The sequence below is a fragment of the Aythya fuligula genome, chromosome 3 (assembly GCF_009819795.1).
Source record: "Aythya fuligula isolate bAytFul2 chromosome 3, bAytFul2.pri, whole genome shotgun sequence".
Lineage (NCBI taxonomy): Eukaryota > Metazoa > Chordata > Aves > Anseriformes > Anatidae > Aythya > Aythya fuligula.
Window position 1 is genome coordinate 6,757,918 of NC_045561.1, and position 20,308 is coordinate 6,778,225.

Consider the following 20,308-nt stretch of genomic DNA (forward strand, 5'->3'; position numbering starts at 1 on the left):
TTTTTTTTAAGACACTGGTACAACGAAAGTTTTTAGTAGCACTCTCTCTCTCTATATATATATATAAAATAATTATTGTTTCCCCTATTTATGAGTATGGAAAATGACACCATGATCCCACACCCCATTTAGCCTACATACAAATCGATGTGTGGTTTGTCATCACGGAATTCTCTAATCCAAACATAAAATTGGTATTTTAATTTCAGATGGGTTTAGCGCAGCATGAAAGCAAGCATGAAAGAAGACCAGTCAGGATGAGATTTCTTGGGTCCCCCCACACCTTCCAGGCGATGACAGCTATTACTTTAAGTACTTGCCATTAACAACCAGTCACAATGTTAGTGACAGGATGTTACTAGCAGTTACTTAAAGTGATAGATGTTAACATTTTTCTGCTCTTTATGACTCACACTATACCCCAGTCAGAATATTTTAGGAGCTGAAACCACAGCACTAGGTCAAAATGATGAAGAACATGGAGCCACCGGTTGAGGTGCAGAATGAGATGTGTCAATTTAGGAACATTAGGTCAAAAAGAATCCATGATAAGGAACTGTCATGGATTAAAGATTAAGGTTCATCCTTTTAAGTGTTCCACCTAAGGGGAATTCTGCAGCATTTGGGCCTTTTGCTCTTCCACACATAGAACAGTAACGTCAAACTCTGCACTCCGAAAATTAGTCTTTGATGTTAACGTCTTTTAGCAACTCTCCCAATGAGATACATATTAGAAAAGATACCTTGATCCAATTTTAGAGTAACACAGACTGCATTTGCCTCTGTACACATGGACTAGCTGCCCTGTGAAGACTGGAGGGCAGAAAAGCACTCTTTCCAGAGCACTGTAGGCGTAACGTTATGCATCTGTGACTTCTGACCATGGAAGGATGTAATGCACTGCATAGATTTGAAGCCATAAACACTATAAGTGGATTGGAAAGGGATACAGCAAAATTTTCTTGTAGAGAAGGAAAGCAAGAATTATATTGTTCCGTGTATTGCTGTGGCTAGTTGATTTACCTGAGCAGCTTAAGCAACCAGAGTGACCCAAGCACTGAACAACATGCAATCATTTTCTATTATTACTTACATAAAATCAGAACAGTTTAGAGATAAAAACAGCAACAATTTCCTGTTTTATATCAACGATAATCAGTAAAAATACCATTTGTAATTCTGAATCTACCCTGAGATGAAATACACTTCAGAAGAATTAGTGTCATGATCTAGGTGAAAAGGAACTTTACAAGTGTGTGCAAATAACATTCTTAAATAAAAGTATTCCAGTTCTTTCATAAGAACTCAGGATAAACTTTTCCCCCAAATATAAAATTGATTAATAGCTCTGAAAGCTGTCAGACCACCTACCTTCAGCATTGTCTTGCATGTCCTCAGGCTGCTCTGCTTTGCACTTAGTGGGAGATGGAAGCTGGCCTTTTTGTTCCAAACCTTTATAACATTAAAAATAAATAAATAAATAAATATTACATGTATGATTTGGAAACTGTGGTATTGTATCAAATTTTACTATGCATGACGCAACTGTGAGTCCATTTTACCTCAGCACTCCGTTCAGTGCCTGATGCTTATCTTTCTATTATGAAAATTAATTACTGCATCATCTTCTATAAAAGGATCGTAATAGCTATCTTTCAGCTTTGACTGGACTTTCCCTAACTTTCACACACAGCAGTGAAGAAAGCTCATGCTAGAATAGAATAGAATAAATAAATTTAAAAAAATAATTTGTAGTTTTTAAAGTAATATACATTATACTGCATTTTGGAGCTGAGGAGAAATAATCTGAATGAAGTGATTTTTCCCTCTCAGTTCAATTTTCCATTCAGTGTTATAACATGGCAACAAATGAATATTGACTGAAATTAGTAATGAAATGAGAGGTAGGGAAGCAAGTCTGACAGTGAAGTAAAGTTAAGGAAATGAAAGTTTTATGAAACAGAAATGTTCAGTTTGGAGAAAAAAAAATAATTAAAATAAACCAAAAATCTTTCCAACCTGTGTTAGCCAGAAAGCAACAGGAAGACAGAGGAAAAGGAAATCCTTCTAAGCAGAAGAGTAACTGAAGCCAGTGATGTTTAAGATTTTCTGTATTTGTGGAGATTGAAGTTCACAGTATTTATAATTAGTTGGTTATATTCTAAATATTATGAGGTTTTCTACAGCATTTTCAGAATATCTTGTCATCTTCACATAAGCACCAAATCACATCACTGCTTGCTTGCTAAGACAGACTTCAAGGCATAAACTGGTTGCACAGAAAGTCTGTTAGCACAGAAAGGGGGCCAACCTGGAAACTAATCATAAAAAGTATTTGTAAATTAAGACATTTAATGAAAACAAGCTCACTAATTAGAACATTCTTCAGTGTTACTTAACCAAAGCCTGGACTGAAAGAAGAGAATGGCAGACAATTAAAACTCAATTCCTTACATATATTGAATCTATTCAGCAGAGATGGGAAAATGACTTTCTGCCACTTGACTTTCCATCAGACCTCCCAGTTCCTTATGGTCAACTGAGGGCTTGGGTGAAGGAAAAGCCTAAAGAAAATGTATTTTTGGTTTTTGCTGGAAAGAAATGAATGCATGTAACCAGGAAACTTAGGAAAGCATATGACCTTGCTTGATCTAGCCCTATTGCCACGCTGCGATAAAGTATTATCTCAAACTAATTACCTCATTAGCAACTCGGAAAAAAAAAATTTACATGTGCATTATAAATTGCTTCATGTTGGGAATCCTCCCATCTCTTCTGCTGTCATACATACTCCATGCAATAATCTACGCCGTATGTCACTGGGTTTGTAACAAGCCCTCGGCAATCAGATGCCCAGTTTCTCATAGAGGAATTGGCTCTGCTAACAGCTGAGCCTTCAGTAACCTTCTCCTGACCTCCCACAACTACACACACACAGAACGGAAGTGCTAAAGGTTTCCAAACACAAGGTATGAAAGAAATGAGGAAATGGAACTTGCACTTGCAAAGGGAAGATTGTGCTCTTTTGAGAGACAAAAAGGGAGCAAATCATTGGCTCCATATGGAACCCAGGAAACATTCACTGGTTATTCTACTGTGCCTAAGTCCTAAAAGAGCTGCCACGGATTTAGAAGCCAGTAAGAGTTTACAAGAAGTCACAGCTAAAAATGTCAACAAAAATGGAGATTTACATGTGAACAATTGCATTCAATTTCACTTGCTTCATTTTAGGGAATGAATAGTAAATTTCAGCCCCCAAAGTCCAAACTGAATACTGTCCAACTTGTCAAAATATTGTAAAAATTGCTTCCAGCACAGAATTTCTGTATCGTTGTAGAATTCTATATAGCTCGAAGCACGAAGGGCCCTTAGTGATCAGTAAATAAGTGATGTGCTGTAAAGCTTTGAGGTGTGGCTTGCTATCAGGAAGTAGACCTGTCCTGGTAGCACTAAGCATAGGACCACGACGTTCATGTCATCTCCTTGGTTCCTCTGAATTTGAGATTCAAATACAATATTTTGAGGGAAACAAGAGTTTTTAAGTACTAACCAAGTACTAAGATCAATTTCTAGGCTGCTGAGAATGCAGAAGTAACCACAAGAAATACTGCGGGGGAAAAAGAAAGGCAAAAATACATGAAATACACACTTGGTCAACACTTTTAAAGGGGTTACTCAAGAGCAATAGTAACATTCAGCAAGAACTTCCATACAAAAGAGAGATCCTGAAAATAACCAGGCTTTTAAAGATTTGTTCCCTGCCAACACTCTCTCGTTCCTTTAAAAAATAACTTGAATATTTATAATGGACCACATTGATGTATGGACTCTTTGGTTCTAATGCCGTTCTGCACTACCTGCTATTTTCCCTTTTTTGGTTGGCAATGATTCACATCAGGGGACTGAATCAATAGCAGTGTTTCAATCAACACTCACCCCTGTGATGATGAATTTTATCATCTCACCAATCTGTGAGACTTCTTCCAAGCTCCCAAGTCAAATGTCAATCAAGCTTAAGTGCAAGTGTCCAGCCAGGTTTTTCAAGAGTATCTGAACACATTAGATAGTACAACCAACATCTTAATTGACAGCACAAAGACGGAGAAGGAGGAGGCTGATATTCAGAGAAGTCAGAGCTGTTACTATCTCAAAAGAAATGGTCTTTCTGCATTCTATAGAGGATCTTAAAATGCTCACAAAAGGATGTAGAGGCACTATCCCAGGAGAATAAGATTTCAATCACAATTTCACTGCTTTTTACCAGTTTTCTGTCATTTCAGAGACAGAAAAGGATTTGTGCAAGATTCAAAATAATGGCTTTTTGTTATGATTAAAACACCAAGTCTTAACCCTTTCTGCTGTACAATAGTACCCCTGTCTTCGCCCATGAGCTGAGTACCTCAAACTCTTTGTCTGGTTGCAAATTTCTGTTTAAAAACAGAACACCTAGATAAGTGTCTGAACTGATCATATTCAAAGTTTTTCTGAGCACGAACATCTGTACAAAAGGTGTTCTGAGATCTAACACTAGTAGAAATTATTCTTCCTTATAGGCTAATACAGAGGGTCAACAAACCACTTAGATCTGACAGTGTCTCTCCAAATAAGCTATTTCCAAAATCCCTCACAGCTTCCAAATCTTACCGTGTGCAAATGTTTGCTATTTTCCTCTCAGTAAAAGAGAAAGTCTCCTCCAACAAAAATGTGTCCAAGTTTAAGACTGCGTACACAGTGGAGTGTACAAGGAAATACTGTATTTATACAGCATTGTTTAGAATTGTGCTTCTCTTGTTAGTGCCAGTGAGATCCTTTGGCCTGCCATCCTATAGCTGGCTGCAGTTTCTGAAGTAACGAATAGGTGGTTAGGTAGGACACTTGGGACAGAAATGGCATAACCAGCAGGACATTTCTTATAAACAACTATTAGATGGGAAACAAGAGACAGTAGCGTGGCAACATTCACACACAGGGGGCCAAAAGGCCTTGGTCCCCCTGTGGGGAGTGAAGCCAAACAGGCTGGGGAGAACATAGCTTCAGAACTGAAACACTTTATTATTTTTTATTTTTTTTTTTAATAATGGTAGGAGATTTAACTTATGTCCATGCATAATAATGTAGTATTATTCCATATCTGGACTATACTTCTCATAATAGCACACGGTTCTATAATTTCCAGGTGCAATCACTGCAATTGCGCACAAAATTATGGCAGTATTAGGACTTATTTTGCATGCTTCTATGCGTGGATATGTGAAGCTATGGGTATAAAAGCTAAGTCCTTCAGAAGTTAAAGTTGAGAATAATCTTCCCTTAATGGGGCTGAAAACATTAAGCATCATGACTCTGTAGCATTAAAAACTTGAAGTTAAAGGCAGACAAGACCATTAGGTCACCTGGTCTTTTTCTTTACTTTTGTAGGGTATCATTCATAAAGGAAAGCTGAGATGTAGAACTGCACAAGTCCATACCTGCTATTACCATATCTGCCCTTTTGCCTCAAGCCATTCTAACAGCAAGCCATATGAAATATGATAATATCAAAGCTCATTGAATTAAATGGTGCAGTTAAGCTAGCAGCTGCTACAAGAAACAGCATCCAAAATAACAAACCAATGGGTTAAAATCCTGTAAGTTAAATGCCATTAAAAGGGTGGTCTTGGGTATATATACTTAATAGGACTAGGCTATTTGTATTTTCAAATGTTTTTCTTTTTCTAGTATTTCCAATACATGCAGTGACGTTATGTGATTAACTCACTAAATTGATCATTCTTGTCTGTTTGATTGTATAACATTAACACAGATATTAAAGGACATTACCTGGCAGACATGCAATTAAGATATTCCCTTATTTATTTTGAAGAGAAATCATAGAAAGAATGGTCTTTGTGCAAGTAATGAGATATTTGTACTTCAGGGTGGTAGAAACACAAGACAGAGATTACTTTCATAATGTGTACATCACTCAGTAAGATACACATTTGGTCATTTGTTATTCCTTACTCCTGGCTAATTCTTTAGCCAGTCCCATGGCCTAAATCAGTGAGTACTGAAACCAATGGGCATATTCCCACTGACTTCGGCTGACACCAGACCAGCATCAGCTTTTTTTCCCCTATAACGCTTGCCACCAGGTTTTAATTAGGACTGATTCTGTAATACCCATGTCATTCTTCTAGATTCTTCAAACTGAAATCAGTACAAACACAGAGAACCTACGTTTCATTTGAGTCCCTGTGCTTCTCTGTGTTTTCTCTTGGCCAGATGTTGGCCCCTCAGAAACAACTAGCCAATGACATGTTGTAGGCACATGGATTTAGGAAAAACTTAGCACACATGAATCTCTGCCAAAGGTCATATATGTGTGTAGCCTGAAGCATGTGCTCTCCATGAATCCAACAGTTGCTTTTTCTTTTTTTCTTCTCTTTTCTTTGGTCTCTTTTCCCTCTTTAAAACAAAACAAAAACAAACAACAACAACAAAAAAAAAAACACACACCACAGGAATTGGAGAAATAACCCAAAAGCAGATTGGATATGGACAGCTCAACAAAACAGGGTCATCAATATTGGTGCTAACTGCTGATTCCATCTGCTGGAGTCATGACCCATGAAGTCAAGTGGAATGAAGAATGATTATTCAATTATTATCTTGAAGAGGTGACTAGATGTTGATACTCTATTTTTCCCTCAGAACGGTTAAAAGTAAATCTCTTCCAAACTGATAACTATTTGAACATAAAACAAAAACTCTTCTCAGTGCAGAAATTTTGTATGCATTTATAACTCCTGCAAATGCGTTTTACAATCACTAAAAAGTGCGTACACAGATAAGTCAAAATGACAGAACTCCTAACTACTGGAGTCACTATGCAGAATGTATTTCTCTTTGGCCATGTAGCTCTTGATTGCTGACAATCAACGCACTGACTCCCAAAATATTTCCAAATCAGAATGAAAGGACCAAGTACACACTGTTGAAGTTCACAGCATCCTACAAGTAAACCTGTGGAAGAAGTTGTGATCTCATCTGCCTCATATACGCAAAAAGGCAGATATGTCGGGGAATATCTTCCTCAAAAGATATAATTCAATGATTATTTCCCAGAGCAGCTATGCAGCTTCACCTAAATTAATGAAGCTGTGAAGGATACAAGGCAAGAAAGAAAAGACTGGCTATTAAGTGGAAATATACTTCCTTTTAATTCTAATTTTAAATGCTTTAAAAATGTAATTTGCATAATCTCCATAAAAGCAACAAGACAAAAAATGCAAAATAAGTGGACTTAAAAAAGCATACATGCCACGATAACTGTAAAAAATGAAACTGGAAACATTAGATGAATACTGCAAATTCTACTGTAGGGTAATCTTTGGCAAATGTTTGTTGTATAATGACAGTCTTCATTTTTCTTCTTTTATGTATATATGTACAACTATATTAATCACACTAATTGTATTAAAATCTCTGGAAGTTCCTATCCAGTAATCTTGATACCAAAAAGTAATTACAATTATATGTAATAAAATCAACAGGCCAGAAAGCTATAAAAGAATGTGCTAATCCATCACAGTAACACATATCTATCTGTGTATATCCATGTTTGCACATTAATGCATACATACCGTTATTAAAGAATTTATAATTTCCAAGCTAATTATCTGGCTGCATAAATCATCATAATCCATTTGTCTTTAGGACAATCCTGCCAATTTAGGCAGCCAACACACTGCTTCAAAAGCTTTTACCTCTGTTTTTTGGCTGGTATAATCTCTGCCTTTTTCCAAGTGTCTCTCCTTTTTGATTCCAATGTCCTTCCATAAAGAGAAGAGCTGGAAGCTCCTCACCGAGCAACCAGGCTCACAGAGACTTAGGAGTACATGCACATGGTGTACCATCACAGAAGGGTACTAGATGGTCATGGAAGACAGGTGGAGAAGAAGAGCAGGGAAAGAAATATAAAACAGAAGATGCCCATTAAGAGCCTCTAGGTGAAGGTCAGCAAAGAAAATAACACAGGGTATGGTGGAGCCTGTTATAGGAAGTCTGATCAAGAAAATGTCAGTGGATGGAGCTCTCTTCAAATAACTAGCAGAAGTCTTCTGACTGGAAGCTTTAATCCTCGTGTGAGATTTTAACCCTTGAGACATCTGCTGTGAGGGCAACATAGGACTGTGTGAGCAATTCAGGAAGCTCCTGGACCACACATAATGCAAATTATTTCTAGAGAGTACGAGAAGTAATGCCCTGCTTGGTATGCTGCTCTCAGATGTGGGAGAATCGGTAGCAAATGTGGCCAGAGATAGCAAACTTGGGCGTCAAGAATCATGAGGTAAGGAATAACTGAGTTGAGGAGAAAGCTGGGAAGGCAAGGGACAGAGTAAGGACTCTGCACTTCAAGGTTATTAGACAGAATGTGCTAAGGAGCTGGCCTGAAGAAGGATGTCCAGGAACTGACCACTGAGGAACAACCCATCTTGTTTTGCAGAAAGAATGGGAATTTCAGCAGAAAGCTCACTTGCATAAACAAGGAACTTCATGAACTAGAACAAAGAAAGAGACAGTGAGTGACAGGCAACAAAAGGAGAGGAGAAAGGTACTCAGGGATGTAATCACGAAGGCTGAATGCCAAGACCAGCAGCAGCTAAAACCAAGTAGGGACATGAGGAATAACACAAAGGGATCCTATAAGCATGCCATTAGCAAGAGCTGGTTCAGACAAATATTTCTCTTTGGATGAATGGGGAGGCAACCTAGTAACAGAAAATATGAAACAGCTTGAGGTACTCTGCTCATAGGCAAAGCTCTCTTCCAAACCCCACACATTCCAGCATCATTTGGGAAGCAGAAAGCAGCCAAGAACAGAGAGGCTGTAGGCTAATGATAGCCTGGAGGAGCGGAGATGGTTGATCTGATTTAAATGTTGCTGTTTATCATCAAAAAAAGTCATCCCTGAGAGCTGGAAAAAGGCTCACTTTACATCAGCCTTCAAGAAAGGCATGGAGGAGGATCAAGAGAAGTACAAGCAGTCATTTTAACTTTAGTCCATGGGAAGAACATGTAGCATGTCCTCTTCGAATCCTTTTCCAAACAGGTGAGGAAGGACAAGAAGGTAACTGGGAACAGTCAACATGGATTTAGCAAGGGCAAGTTATGCTTGACCAACATGACTTCATTCTGTGAAGAAAGGACTGGCTCAGTGGACAATGGGAGAACAGTACATATAAGACAGCTTTGAATAGCTTTTGCTACTAGGTATTGCAGCATTCTGAGATGCTCAGAGGCATTGACTGGACAAACACAGTTAGATGAGCTGAAAATTGGCTTATGTCTAACTTGTGGTAACAAGGTAAGTACTCCAACAGTCAATAGTCAACTCCAGGAAAAAAAAAGTACTCTGAAATATTGTCCAATCACAGTTTATTTAAGTGTTTGCTGGGAGAGTTTTGCTACTGTTTTCATTGCAAACAAATCATGGCCACTAATCACAATTGCAAATGACTCAAGGATTGCTGTATTAACACCTTTTCACAAAGAGACTGTAGAATTTTAATTATTTCCCATTCATGTTCAAACTACTTACCAATAAAAAGTAAAAGATAACCCAGAGGCTCATAACAGATGATATTAAAAAGTTAGTCTCTGCCATTCTTACTATATATTATTTATCATCAGGGATGGTTTTCCCTACATTATGTTAAAAAACAGCAAAGACTGTTATAATGTTGGCAATAAACGATTGGCACTGCTTATCACAACCAAAGCAATTAGTTTTAAGAACGTTCTCAGTTTGGTTCATGCTTCCTAAATGTGATATGTTTGGGCATAAAATGCTGTTTACTCACCTGTCTCTTCACTCATCTCGGTCTCTTCATTATCATCTGTCAAAATAAAGAAAAAAAGAAGCAATTAATATCAAGAAAAATCTAAAATAAAATATTCCATGATTCAAATTCCACATACCCTAGTTTACCTCCTCCCATTTAACATTTCATTCTGAGATCTGGAGATAGATGGGACAAGAAAGTTTTGATTCTAGACTTTTACTGTGCAGATGCAGTGAATGCAAGGCACCAGGATGGGAATAAAATTCGGCATAATATACAGAATTCTTCAAATTCACAGAATCACAGAATGGTTGAGGTAGGAAGGGCCCTCTGAATATCATCTGGTCCAACCTCGCTGCCAGGCAGGATCACCTAGAGTACATTGTGCAGGATGACATCCAGGAGGGTTTTGAATGTCTCCAGAGAAGACGACTCCACGACCTCTCTGGGCAACCCATTCCGGTGCTCTGTCACCCTCACAGTAAAGAAGTTCCCTCTCAAAATTCACATACAATTATTAAGATGATATATGCAGAAAGCAGGTTCCTTTGGAAAAAAGTTACATTTTGGGAACAAAGACATTTCTCATTTCAAGCTGTTTTGATGGGGCCGGGTGATGGAGGTGGAATTAGCCTTTGCTAACATCTAATAATACAATGTTTCAGAGCTTTAATCGTGTGGTGGAGAGCTTATTGACCACAAGTTTGACAACGGTGTTGCTAATTCATATAGACTGCATTTATATCCTTTTAAATGGATTTGGGCAGGTGCGAATTCTGTAGCAAGCCTATAATTTCTGTCTAAAGCACTCCATTTTTCAAACTTGTGTATATGCATATCATGACCACCATTTGAACCCGAGCAGTTCTGCAGTATTATGATCAATGGTCTTGGAAACTAACAGTAGTATTTAGGTCCTAATTCACAGGATCAGATCTTTATGCCATAAGCTCCACTAAGATTCAAATGCTGTGACACACACTGGAAGGACTGAAGCTCTGCTTTCATCATGATTTGGAGCCTGAAAACTTATTTTAAGTACAAGGAGAGAAGAACGATCAGTTAATAACAGAGTCCTTCACTGGGAGTTATGGTTGAATCAAAACATTAAAACAAAATAACCATGAGCTGGAGAATTTTTATGGGAACTTCTGAATCTACGGTCGATGGACATGTATCCATCTTTTGTCCCCTCCCATCGCAGTCAGACATGGCCTGGAGGGCAGACATGCAGAAGGCACTAAATGACAGCAGGTTACATTTCTCTGGAGTACACTTCAGTCTGGTACAAAGGATCAGAACTGAACAAAGTTTCTGTACATTTCATTTCCTTTCCCCTTATTCTGCAAATGATTCCTTTGGAGTTCAAAATAGTGTATTGACCCTTATTGTACAAAAAAAATTGTACACAGGAACTTTAAGGAGCTTTGACAAGTAGCTTTTGAGATAAAGAAATATTGTTGAAGGAAGCCAGTGGGAATTCTGCCACAACTTCAATAGAGCCAGGATTTTCAAACAGAGTCCTGACATTTTTCAACAAACCACTCAGAAAGCATTTGGTTAATACAAAGCTTATTAATTATTCAGTTTCCAATAACATGTTCTTTCCATGGAAGCATTTATAATGAAACCAGCATGATACAATTTCAAATTAATCTACAACTTGACACTAAATCAGCATAATATAATATCTTAACATACATATATCACCTGGTCTTCTGTGGAAGTTCTTAATTATAGTTCTGTAAGTGACTTGGAATATGAAATTCCCAAAGCAACAGAATAGCTTCTTAGTTGGTGATAATGGACACAGACAAGAAATCTGATGTTATTAAAAAGTAGTGAAGTCATTATGCAATATAATTATGAAGAGGCAAAGACTTCTTTTGTGAACTAATTGTGAATTAAGTGCTGTTTTTTTTTTTTTTTTTTCCTGGAAAAAGGAACTAAGTCTCACTGAAAGGCAGTACAGTCCTTACATCGTTTCCTAAAACGGGAGATGGGCTCCCAGTTGTTTTGTGACATGATCTCCAGGTGCCTTTGAAAATTCTGCCCCAACTGATATCTGAGTCTGAGTTTCTTTTGGCACACAGCACTCCCCAGTCATTTCACGTGTCTATAATTCTTATTCTTATGCTATTAATGCATCTGGTGGAAGTGCTTCTCTGTCATATATAAAGCAGTCTCTTTCACTGACCTTGGTGTGGCTGGCTAAAGTGATAAACACCATGTTTAGCTGTCAGAGCTCTATGCCAAAACCAATTATTTTAGAAATTTATATCCAAAATTCTTTCATTTTTTGCCCAGAAGTATGATATTACAGGCAGTTTCTGGGTTACTGGTTATGAAGAAGTAAACGTAAGTAAACCTATTTTTTTTATTTTTTATTTTTTTACTGAAGCTCTACATACATAATATAAGGCTAAATCAGTGCCAAGATTGCTTTAAATCAGCTCTGTAATATCTGGTTTTATTTTTCATGTTCCCTGTGCACATTTTTACCCCATCTAGAATAAGCTTTCTAGAGTGATGCATATTTCAAACCAAAGCAAACCAGACTGTCAGTCCCAAAGCAAAGTTGAGTAAAACCATAAAAGAACCCAAGAGTGAATCTTTGATACCAGTAACCTTTTCCTTGAAGATATATGGTCAGTATTCCTTCCCCAAACTCTCACATTTGAAAGCACAGAGGTGAAGCCCTCTGTAACTCTCACTTGTACTCAAGAGATCTTGAAAAAGTCAATTTAATAGGAAAACATGCTCTGAGTGTATGCACACATGTACCCATTCTTGGTTACTCCTGTGTCTGGCAGAGAAGAACAGTGACCTTTCACGAGGAACCCCCAATTAAAACTCCAGATTTTGGGGAGCGCCACCTTGTCTCTTGCTGGACAAAAATGACAGACTTTGCAGGCTGGAGTGAGAGAGAAACTGACAGTGACTCCCTGAAAGGGTCAGCCCACTCCCAAGAAAATTCACATCAGTATTTAGAAGACTTAGGGTACAGGGAAGACATCTAATCTAAAACATTTCCTAAGTTTGAGAGCACAACTTTTTCCAAAAACGTCTGGGCTATGGTATATGAAATAAAGATGCACAAGGTTTGAGAGAACACTTTCTAATCAACTATAAAATAATTTACAGGGAGGACTCAACCTGCGGTTGAAACTGGCCCTCTAACTCTCGCATTATCTGGGCTAACTATATCTCAGAAGATCATGGAGCTTTGCAATTGGGTGCAAGTTGCTCAGCGCATGCACATTTGTTTAACTCACAGGCTCTGTGGTAGATTCATGTATCAAGAGATGTCACTTACCCTTTTGTTCCCCTCTCTCATTACCTGCTGAGCTCGGTGAAACAGAATGATTGCACTGTACCTGCTCCTACTGACACAGAAGAAGATGCCTTCTTCTGTCATATACGTTTGTTGTTTTTTGTTTTGTTTTGTTTTATTTTTACTTTTGCCTTGCTGGTCAGGTTCTTTTTCTGTCTCACTAGTTGCTGTATACACACAAACACAAGCCAGATGGCTAAAACGATGAATCTGTGTTAAGATTAATGTTAGGAACAAAGAGGTGGAAGGCTCTAAATACCGCTGCTAATCCCCAAAGCCATTAAACCTCCTCCTTGTTGCTCGCGCTTCTATTCACATTGTTCTTCATGTTAGCACGCGGAGAGTCAGTGCTACACAAAAACCTTTTATTTGTAACCACGCATGCATTGAAGAGCCCTTACAGGAGGGCCAGCTCCAAGCTGCGGGAAGCAGCCATCTGATCTGCATTCAGGACCTGCATCCCAGACTCCCAGCACCCCCCGGCAGCGCTGCATGCTGCTGGCTCCTTTCTGCCTTCCTCTTTCTACCTTTCCTCAGCTTCCTCGTCTCATTCTTCAGTATTTGTCCATCTTCTCAGCACTTCCTGCTGCTTCCTGATTTCCAGCCTACCCACGTGTCTCAGCCTGATCCTTCGGGCAAGAGCAGCTCCATGGATTGAAGGTAACTGCCGGAGGGGCTGGAAGAGCATGGTGGGACAGCCCAAAGTCCCCTCTGCAGCCTGTATACACAGCACAATGGCTAGCGGAGCAATGAGATGAGCTGTGCAGGAGGCTGAAGGGACAAACTGGTGATTACACTGCCGATGCCTCAAAACAAAAATTAAAAATACATAAAAGTTTTCAGCACTGACAGCTGCAGCTGTCCCACTGAGCTTTATTTGTTACACTAAAACAGGGTTCCAGCTGAATAAGTTCCTGCCCTCAAGCATTTGCCTAGCAGGAACTTCATGACCTGCCCATACATTTTCCACCAGAATAACAGAAGATTTGTGGTAATCGAGTTTCAAGACATGGAGAAAAACAGATCCCATTTTAGGGCAGTCTCCGCATGCTCAAATGAAAAGCTTTTTGTCAAATTGTGGATCGGGTGGCAGTGTGGGTCAGGGTACCAGCCTGCTGCAAACTGTCTAAACCACGGTATCATCAGATTCCCAGAAGTGGAAAAGACCGAGTGGGTTTTCACTCTCCTTATTCTTCTTTACTAGACTCGTCTTTCTGAAACTTTGCCCCAAAGCTTCATCCACCTATCTGCGCAAATATATGAGCAGCCTTATGAAGCTTTCTAATCATTCATCTCGTCTACTTCCAATTGAAAATCACTTCTTTCTGATAGCGCAGGACCACCGCTACTACCCAACAGGATCTTCGTAATAGCATACAGACGATCTCCATCTCAACATAAAAGACTGGCCATTTTTGTAGCATAAGACACACAGGAACACCCTGGGGCTTGATAAAGCCTCTAGGTACACACAAGGCTCACAATAATGGAGGAGCTCACAAGCTCTTTTGATTGTTCTGACCTCTCAAACTCTGCTCTCCTCTGATAGAGTAAAACCGACTGACCAATAGCACAAAAAAGGGGAACATTTTCTTTGAGAAAAAGCAGATTTGGAAACCTCTGCCAGATGAGATCAGCTAAGCCCAGCCTGACTCTTAACACCTCTACCTGTAAAAATATCTTTTCCATAAAGCTTTCCCTCATCTTCAAGTGCACATAAGAGGAAGAACAAAAACAAAAATTGCAACAACAACGAAATAACCAAAAAAAAGGCAAAATAAGAAAAGCCTCAACAACAATAAGAATACAAACAAACAAACAACAACAACACATTTTTCTGCTTTGGAAGAAGATATGGAGCTTCTTTTAGTTCTGAGCATTTGTATCCCATAATCCTTCATAGAGAGCAAAAGGCACTACACAGGCCCCGCACCTGACACTAAGCAAGTTTAATCAAATTTTGTTTAGTCTGGTTTGATTATAAAGACATTTCCACTGATACACACTGTACATCATGGCCTTACTGCAGCATCGGTGCAGTTTTTCTTCCTGTGTTGCTTAGTTACACCAGTCCCACAACACCGGAGTCTCACTGAATGTAAAATGTTTGTAGCTTTTGAAGCTATATCAAATAGAAATCCTTAGTACCGGCTTTTTAAGACGGCTTTTTTTTTTTTTTTTTTCCTTTTTTCTTTTTTTTTTTCCACCACATAGATGGCTTCTTTTATGCATCGTATCACTTGATTTGAAGTAAAATACATATACCCTTATGAGCCCCAGCTGCACGCAGAGGAGATGCGGCAGCTGCCATTCCCACTGCGAGTGAACTGGACAACATTGTTCCAGTGCAGGAAGTGGTGCTCACAGCCAGGATCAGATCTGGATTTCTGTTGCCCAGATGCTTCTACCTTACACAAGAGGCATGAGGCACTCTTCGGGAAAATATGCATCAGTTTTTAAAAAATAACCTATTTCAGAACTTTCTTTTTTGTTCCATGACCTAAAATACTGAAAACAACTGAGTTTTGTTTACACAAATGCTAAAGTGGATTTGTCACCCACGTATATGCTAGTGTAGTATTCACAAAATGTTATGTTTTAGAAATGTGTCACCACATGCAGATACAAGCTTCTAACAAAATCTCATCAGTAACCTAAGAGAGAGGCAATCAAATGAGACAAACACAAATTTAACTGCATCCTTGGCAATTAGAAGCACTCAAGCACGTGAAGTGACTCAGCATCAGTGTCCGGAGAGGATGGGATATTTTTGAGCATGACATGAAATGCATTTGGAATGCTTTATGTGGGATACAACGCCATGCAACGCAGCAGGAAGAAAAGATGCCTGTTCAAAAATGCATACCCAGAAGATATTATGCAGAGAAGGCTTATGCTTGTTTACCTTCTCGTGCCAGGCATCCATGTGTGGAGGACTGAACAGAACAGCAACACATTTCCCTTCCCCCTAGCGGCTTCTTCCTGAGCGTAAGGTAACGTATAGACTATGCTCATTAATAGCCTTTGTTGGACTAGGCCTCTGTTGGTTGAGCTAATTCTCCTTTCAGCTGTATTCAAGCCCTACATGCTCTGCAGCACCTCTCAGCAAGTGTTGCTACTCCCTATGTATTAGGTGAAAAACAACTTCCTTTTTGTTATCATCCTGGTTCATCATTTCCTGGGCATACGTTGTGTTTCTTGTGTTAGAAGAAACGGTAAACAGTGGTTCCATATTCACCTCGTAATTACTTCACTCATCACCTTCCCTGCCCTCTCCCATGCTAGCACATGCAGCAGCCTGATCCTTGTATCTGCATGACTACCATACCTCAAAGAGCATCGTCATCGCTGTTTCAATGAGGACCTTATCCACCAGGAGCTGGAGAGCTCAGGACTGTAGAGCAAGTTGACAAATACTTAGAAACAGCCATTCCCCCTGATTTCTGGGCTCACTGTTGGCTCTGTGGTCACTCTCACAAAGCAAGGGAAGGAAAACATTCACAGGAAACAAAAAAAAAAAGGGAGCAGTTACTTCGCTTTGCAGACCTAAAGCTCCCAGCAATAGCATTGAAGTACACTACAGTTCCAGTGTTTGTTCATATCCTGATCCAAGCAGTGCTATTGCTACTATCAAGAATGACAAGCAAACAATTTTCTATAGACCATGTTATAGCAGGCAATACCACAAACCCTTGTCAAACTGAGCGAGGATCCAATCCCCAGGCATGAGGTGACCAATATTCAAAATACAGCCAAACACTAGAGCATCACTCTGTCAGCAGACAGCCAGGAAATAATTCAGAAGGGAAGTCTTATTATGATTTAGGCAGGAGCAGAAAACTCCCCATTAGCTTTTCATTAGGTACTGGAAAACCACTGTCATTAAAAGGAGCAGGGACCTCCTCTTGGTGTGTGCCTCCAAAGCACTGCTCTGGAGCTGTTCCTTGTTCATCCTCCTGCACTACAGACGACCTGTAGGACTGAGATACTGGCCAGTGGAGCTAAGAAAGACAACCTCAACACGGGGTGGAACTGGAACCATCACTATCGTGGCTAATGAAGACAGAAGGCCCTAGAAAAACTTCATCTCACAGTTTTATGAACACTTTCAGATTTTAGCTTGAGATTTTTACGAGGTAAGTTGCTTCAGACACTGTGAAATGGGTGGATATTCTAAGCCTTACAGCTACATGAAAATTCTGGATTAAGGACAATTTTTACAACGTCCTTTTCACATTGGAGTGCATTTTAACAGGACCTGCATATGCTGCAAGGGAGAACTAGAGCAAAGCCAGCATCCTATTCTGCTGCACGGGCTCCTCCAGCTCCCCTCACAGGCAGTGCTTCCTTTGAAGCCTGTGCAACCGAGGGACAGGGAATCACCACTGCAAACAGTCGGGCTGTGCCACCTCCATGGCTTTTTTGAATAATGTCCTTCAGGGACTGGGCCTGAAGAAGCCATCTGATGACATCCTCCAAAATAAACAAAGCTTGAAGGAGTGTGTGTGGGGGGGGGGCATTTTGAACATCTGCATGGTGTGTCACTCAGCCAACATTTCCCCTCCATGCGAAAACACCATCCATCTGCCACAGCTTTGCCAAAAACACCGGCCCCTTCCACCCACCAAAGAGTCCTCATGCGTCGCTACCTGAACATGAGGCTCCCCACCTACTTCCAAGCTGGGGGGAACATTAAATGGTGGCATGGAGCTAAAGCTTTGCCAAGGAACACTGCAGACAGGGGGATGACAGCCTGACAGTCCTATAGATCAAACCTGTAAGAGGCACAGGCGGTTATCAGCTGTGAATACAACCTGAAAACTCTGCTTGGGGACAAAGGAAGTAGCTGCCACGACCACTGCCCTCAGGGAGGCCCTTGGTGGTGAGGAAAAGGCCAGTGGGTCCCCAGACTTCCCAAATTGTGCTTCTGAGCATCTGGCCCCAGAGGCTTGAACTGGCCAGAAATCACAGCCACGTGACTTACGAGGCAAACCCCTACCCAGGTGAGACCTCAAATAAAGGATATCACGGACTTCCAGTAAACCATCTGGCACCCATCCACGCAGTAAAACAGAGCCTATGAAAAATATTTTGTGGAATGCATTCAGGTGACAAATTAACTCAACAAATCTGCTCATGAACATTGCAAATGCAAATAGAAAGGCTAAATTTATCAAACGAATTACCCATTTGATACAGGATTACTTACGAAAGGCTAACTTATGATTCTTTTGCTCATGCTGAAGACTGTTGTAGTCTCAGTGCCATATTAAAAGGAGAGGGCAGCGCTCCTCAATGCCAGTTCAGGAATTACAGTCTCTGCTTAACAGTTCACCCACGTATTAGTGCAGGGATCTGCCATTTTAACACAAAGCCCTTCATTCAGGCGTTTAGACAGTTTCCAGTTTGACTCCAAGCCCAGTATACCTCTTAACAATGAATTTCCTCTGCAATTATAATGTATTTGCACATTTATGCACAACTTCCTAGTTGTGTATCCTCATGTAGGAACGGCAAGATTAATATGGGACAGTGGTTCTTATCCATATTGCTTTGGACACGGGACAACCAAGGTAAAAGAAAAAAAAAAAAAGCAAAAAAGGATTAAATGTCATAACCTGGAATAGAAGGGAGAGAAAGTTTTTCAAGAAGCAATTTCTTTCTCAACACTAACTGATATGGCTCAGAAAAAATGAACAAGCTCTTGAGCTCAGCATCCTTTCATTAGCTTTGAAAGGACACAGAGTCTAAAAGCTTGCATCTTCCATCTATCAATTGGCCTAAAAAAAGTGCAAACCTCCCCTCTCTAACAATTTTAGTGATGCTTTAGTGAAGTAATTTTGTTATTCTGTTTAAACTAGTAAGAATGTAATATAAACTGGAATGCAGCAGCTTCACAATACGTACTTTTTATAACATTATTTTTGTCTAAAGAACATATTCAGAAAAAATGATTACCCACTCCATTCCACTGATAACAGGTGGTAGATTGAGAAATACTTTAAGCATTACAATTTAAAATAAACCTTTCATAATATACAACAGTCACCATGAAAAATAGGCATTTGCCAAAGGTCCCCACAAGATTATCTATCTGACATATTAAGTAGTTAGGTTTACACAGGATACAGGAGAAAAATATGGTGTCTTTGCCTCCAGCTGGCAACTGTTTACAAATGTGCTTAATTTTACTCACATGAATAGCATCGTAGAAGCACGTATCACTGTAAGGTAGGTTTTTCAAGGGAGACTGCTTTTATACCATTTCCTGGTAGGTCTTATAAATATATATTTAGCAATAAAAGTAATGCCTAGATTCCAGGCTTTGTATAGAATTGTGTTAGAAGAAACAATGAACTCCAAAAGAAAAAATGATACGAGTATCAGCTGCTTTCCGGGAAAGCTCATGCATAATACCAGTAGCGATGAATCCAGCAATGTAAGAACTACACATCTGAGCCAGGATTACAGGCAAGGGCATTTTATTTGTCTGAAAGATATGTGGCAAGACATCATCTCAGATTAAGCAGAGAGAATTTCCCAACACAGCTGAAGGGAGGATATCTGAGCTATTTCATTCCACTAGAAGACAGGACACAACTGGTAAAAGGAAAAAAATATATATAAATAAAATCACTGTTTGCCTCACCTATTATGTTAAAACAGTGATTCATTTTAAGTATACAAGGTTGGTTGTCCTACAGAGTCTTTCACCCTCGCTTTTTTTCAACAAGGGCATACAAAAGCTTCTCAGCAAAACCCCAGAGCTTCAACACTAAATTCTGTGTGGACCAGGACCTTTACTTCTAAAACTTTTCTGAGCCATCACAGGGATGAGATCCTGACTCTGAGTTAAAGCTTATGCGGTGCTTCCCCTTAGAGCACACCGGCTTTGGCTCAGGTTCTGCATAGGCTACTGCTTACTGAGATTAGATTTGAAACACTGAGCCTGTGACAACTGGTCTGTTACTGAACAGCTATGCTACACTCCTAAGATATGAAATTACTTAGAAGTCTACCTCTTCCCTTATATATTTAAAGTTTGCAAATGACAAGGTTCTTGGCAGTTGTCTTAATATCAGTACTATTACTCGACTAATTTCTTTGGCATTCCACTCTCAAAATAGGTCTAATGATATGTTCAACT

At 39.5% G+C, this 20,308-nt stretch overlaps 1 protein-coding gene across 1 annotated transcript in view; it reads right to left on the minus strand.

Moving 5' to 3' along the window:
- MACROD2 (mono-ADP ribosylhydrolase 2) overlaps nt 1–20,308 on the minus strand; it is an 857,094-nt gene that overhangs the window by 60,180 nt on the left and 776,606 nt on the right. The window contains exons 10-11 of the mRNA XM_032183905.1: nt 9,846–9,881; nt 1,372–1,452 (exon numbers count right to left, since the gene is read on the minus strand). Of these exons, the coding sequence (XP_032039796.1) occupies nt 1,372–1,452; nt 9,846–9,881 (117 nt within the window). The remainder of the gene's footprint in view (nt 1–1,371; nt 1,453–9,845; nt 9,882–20,308) is intronic.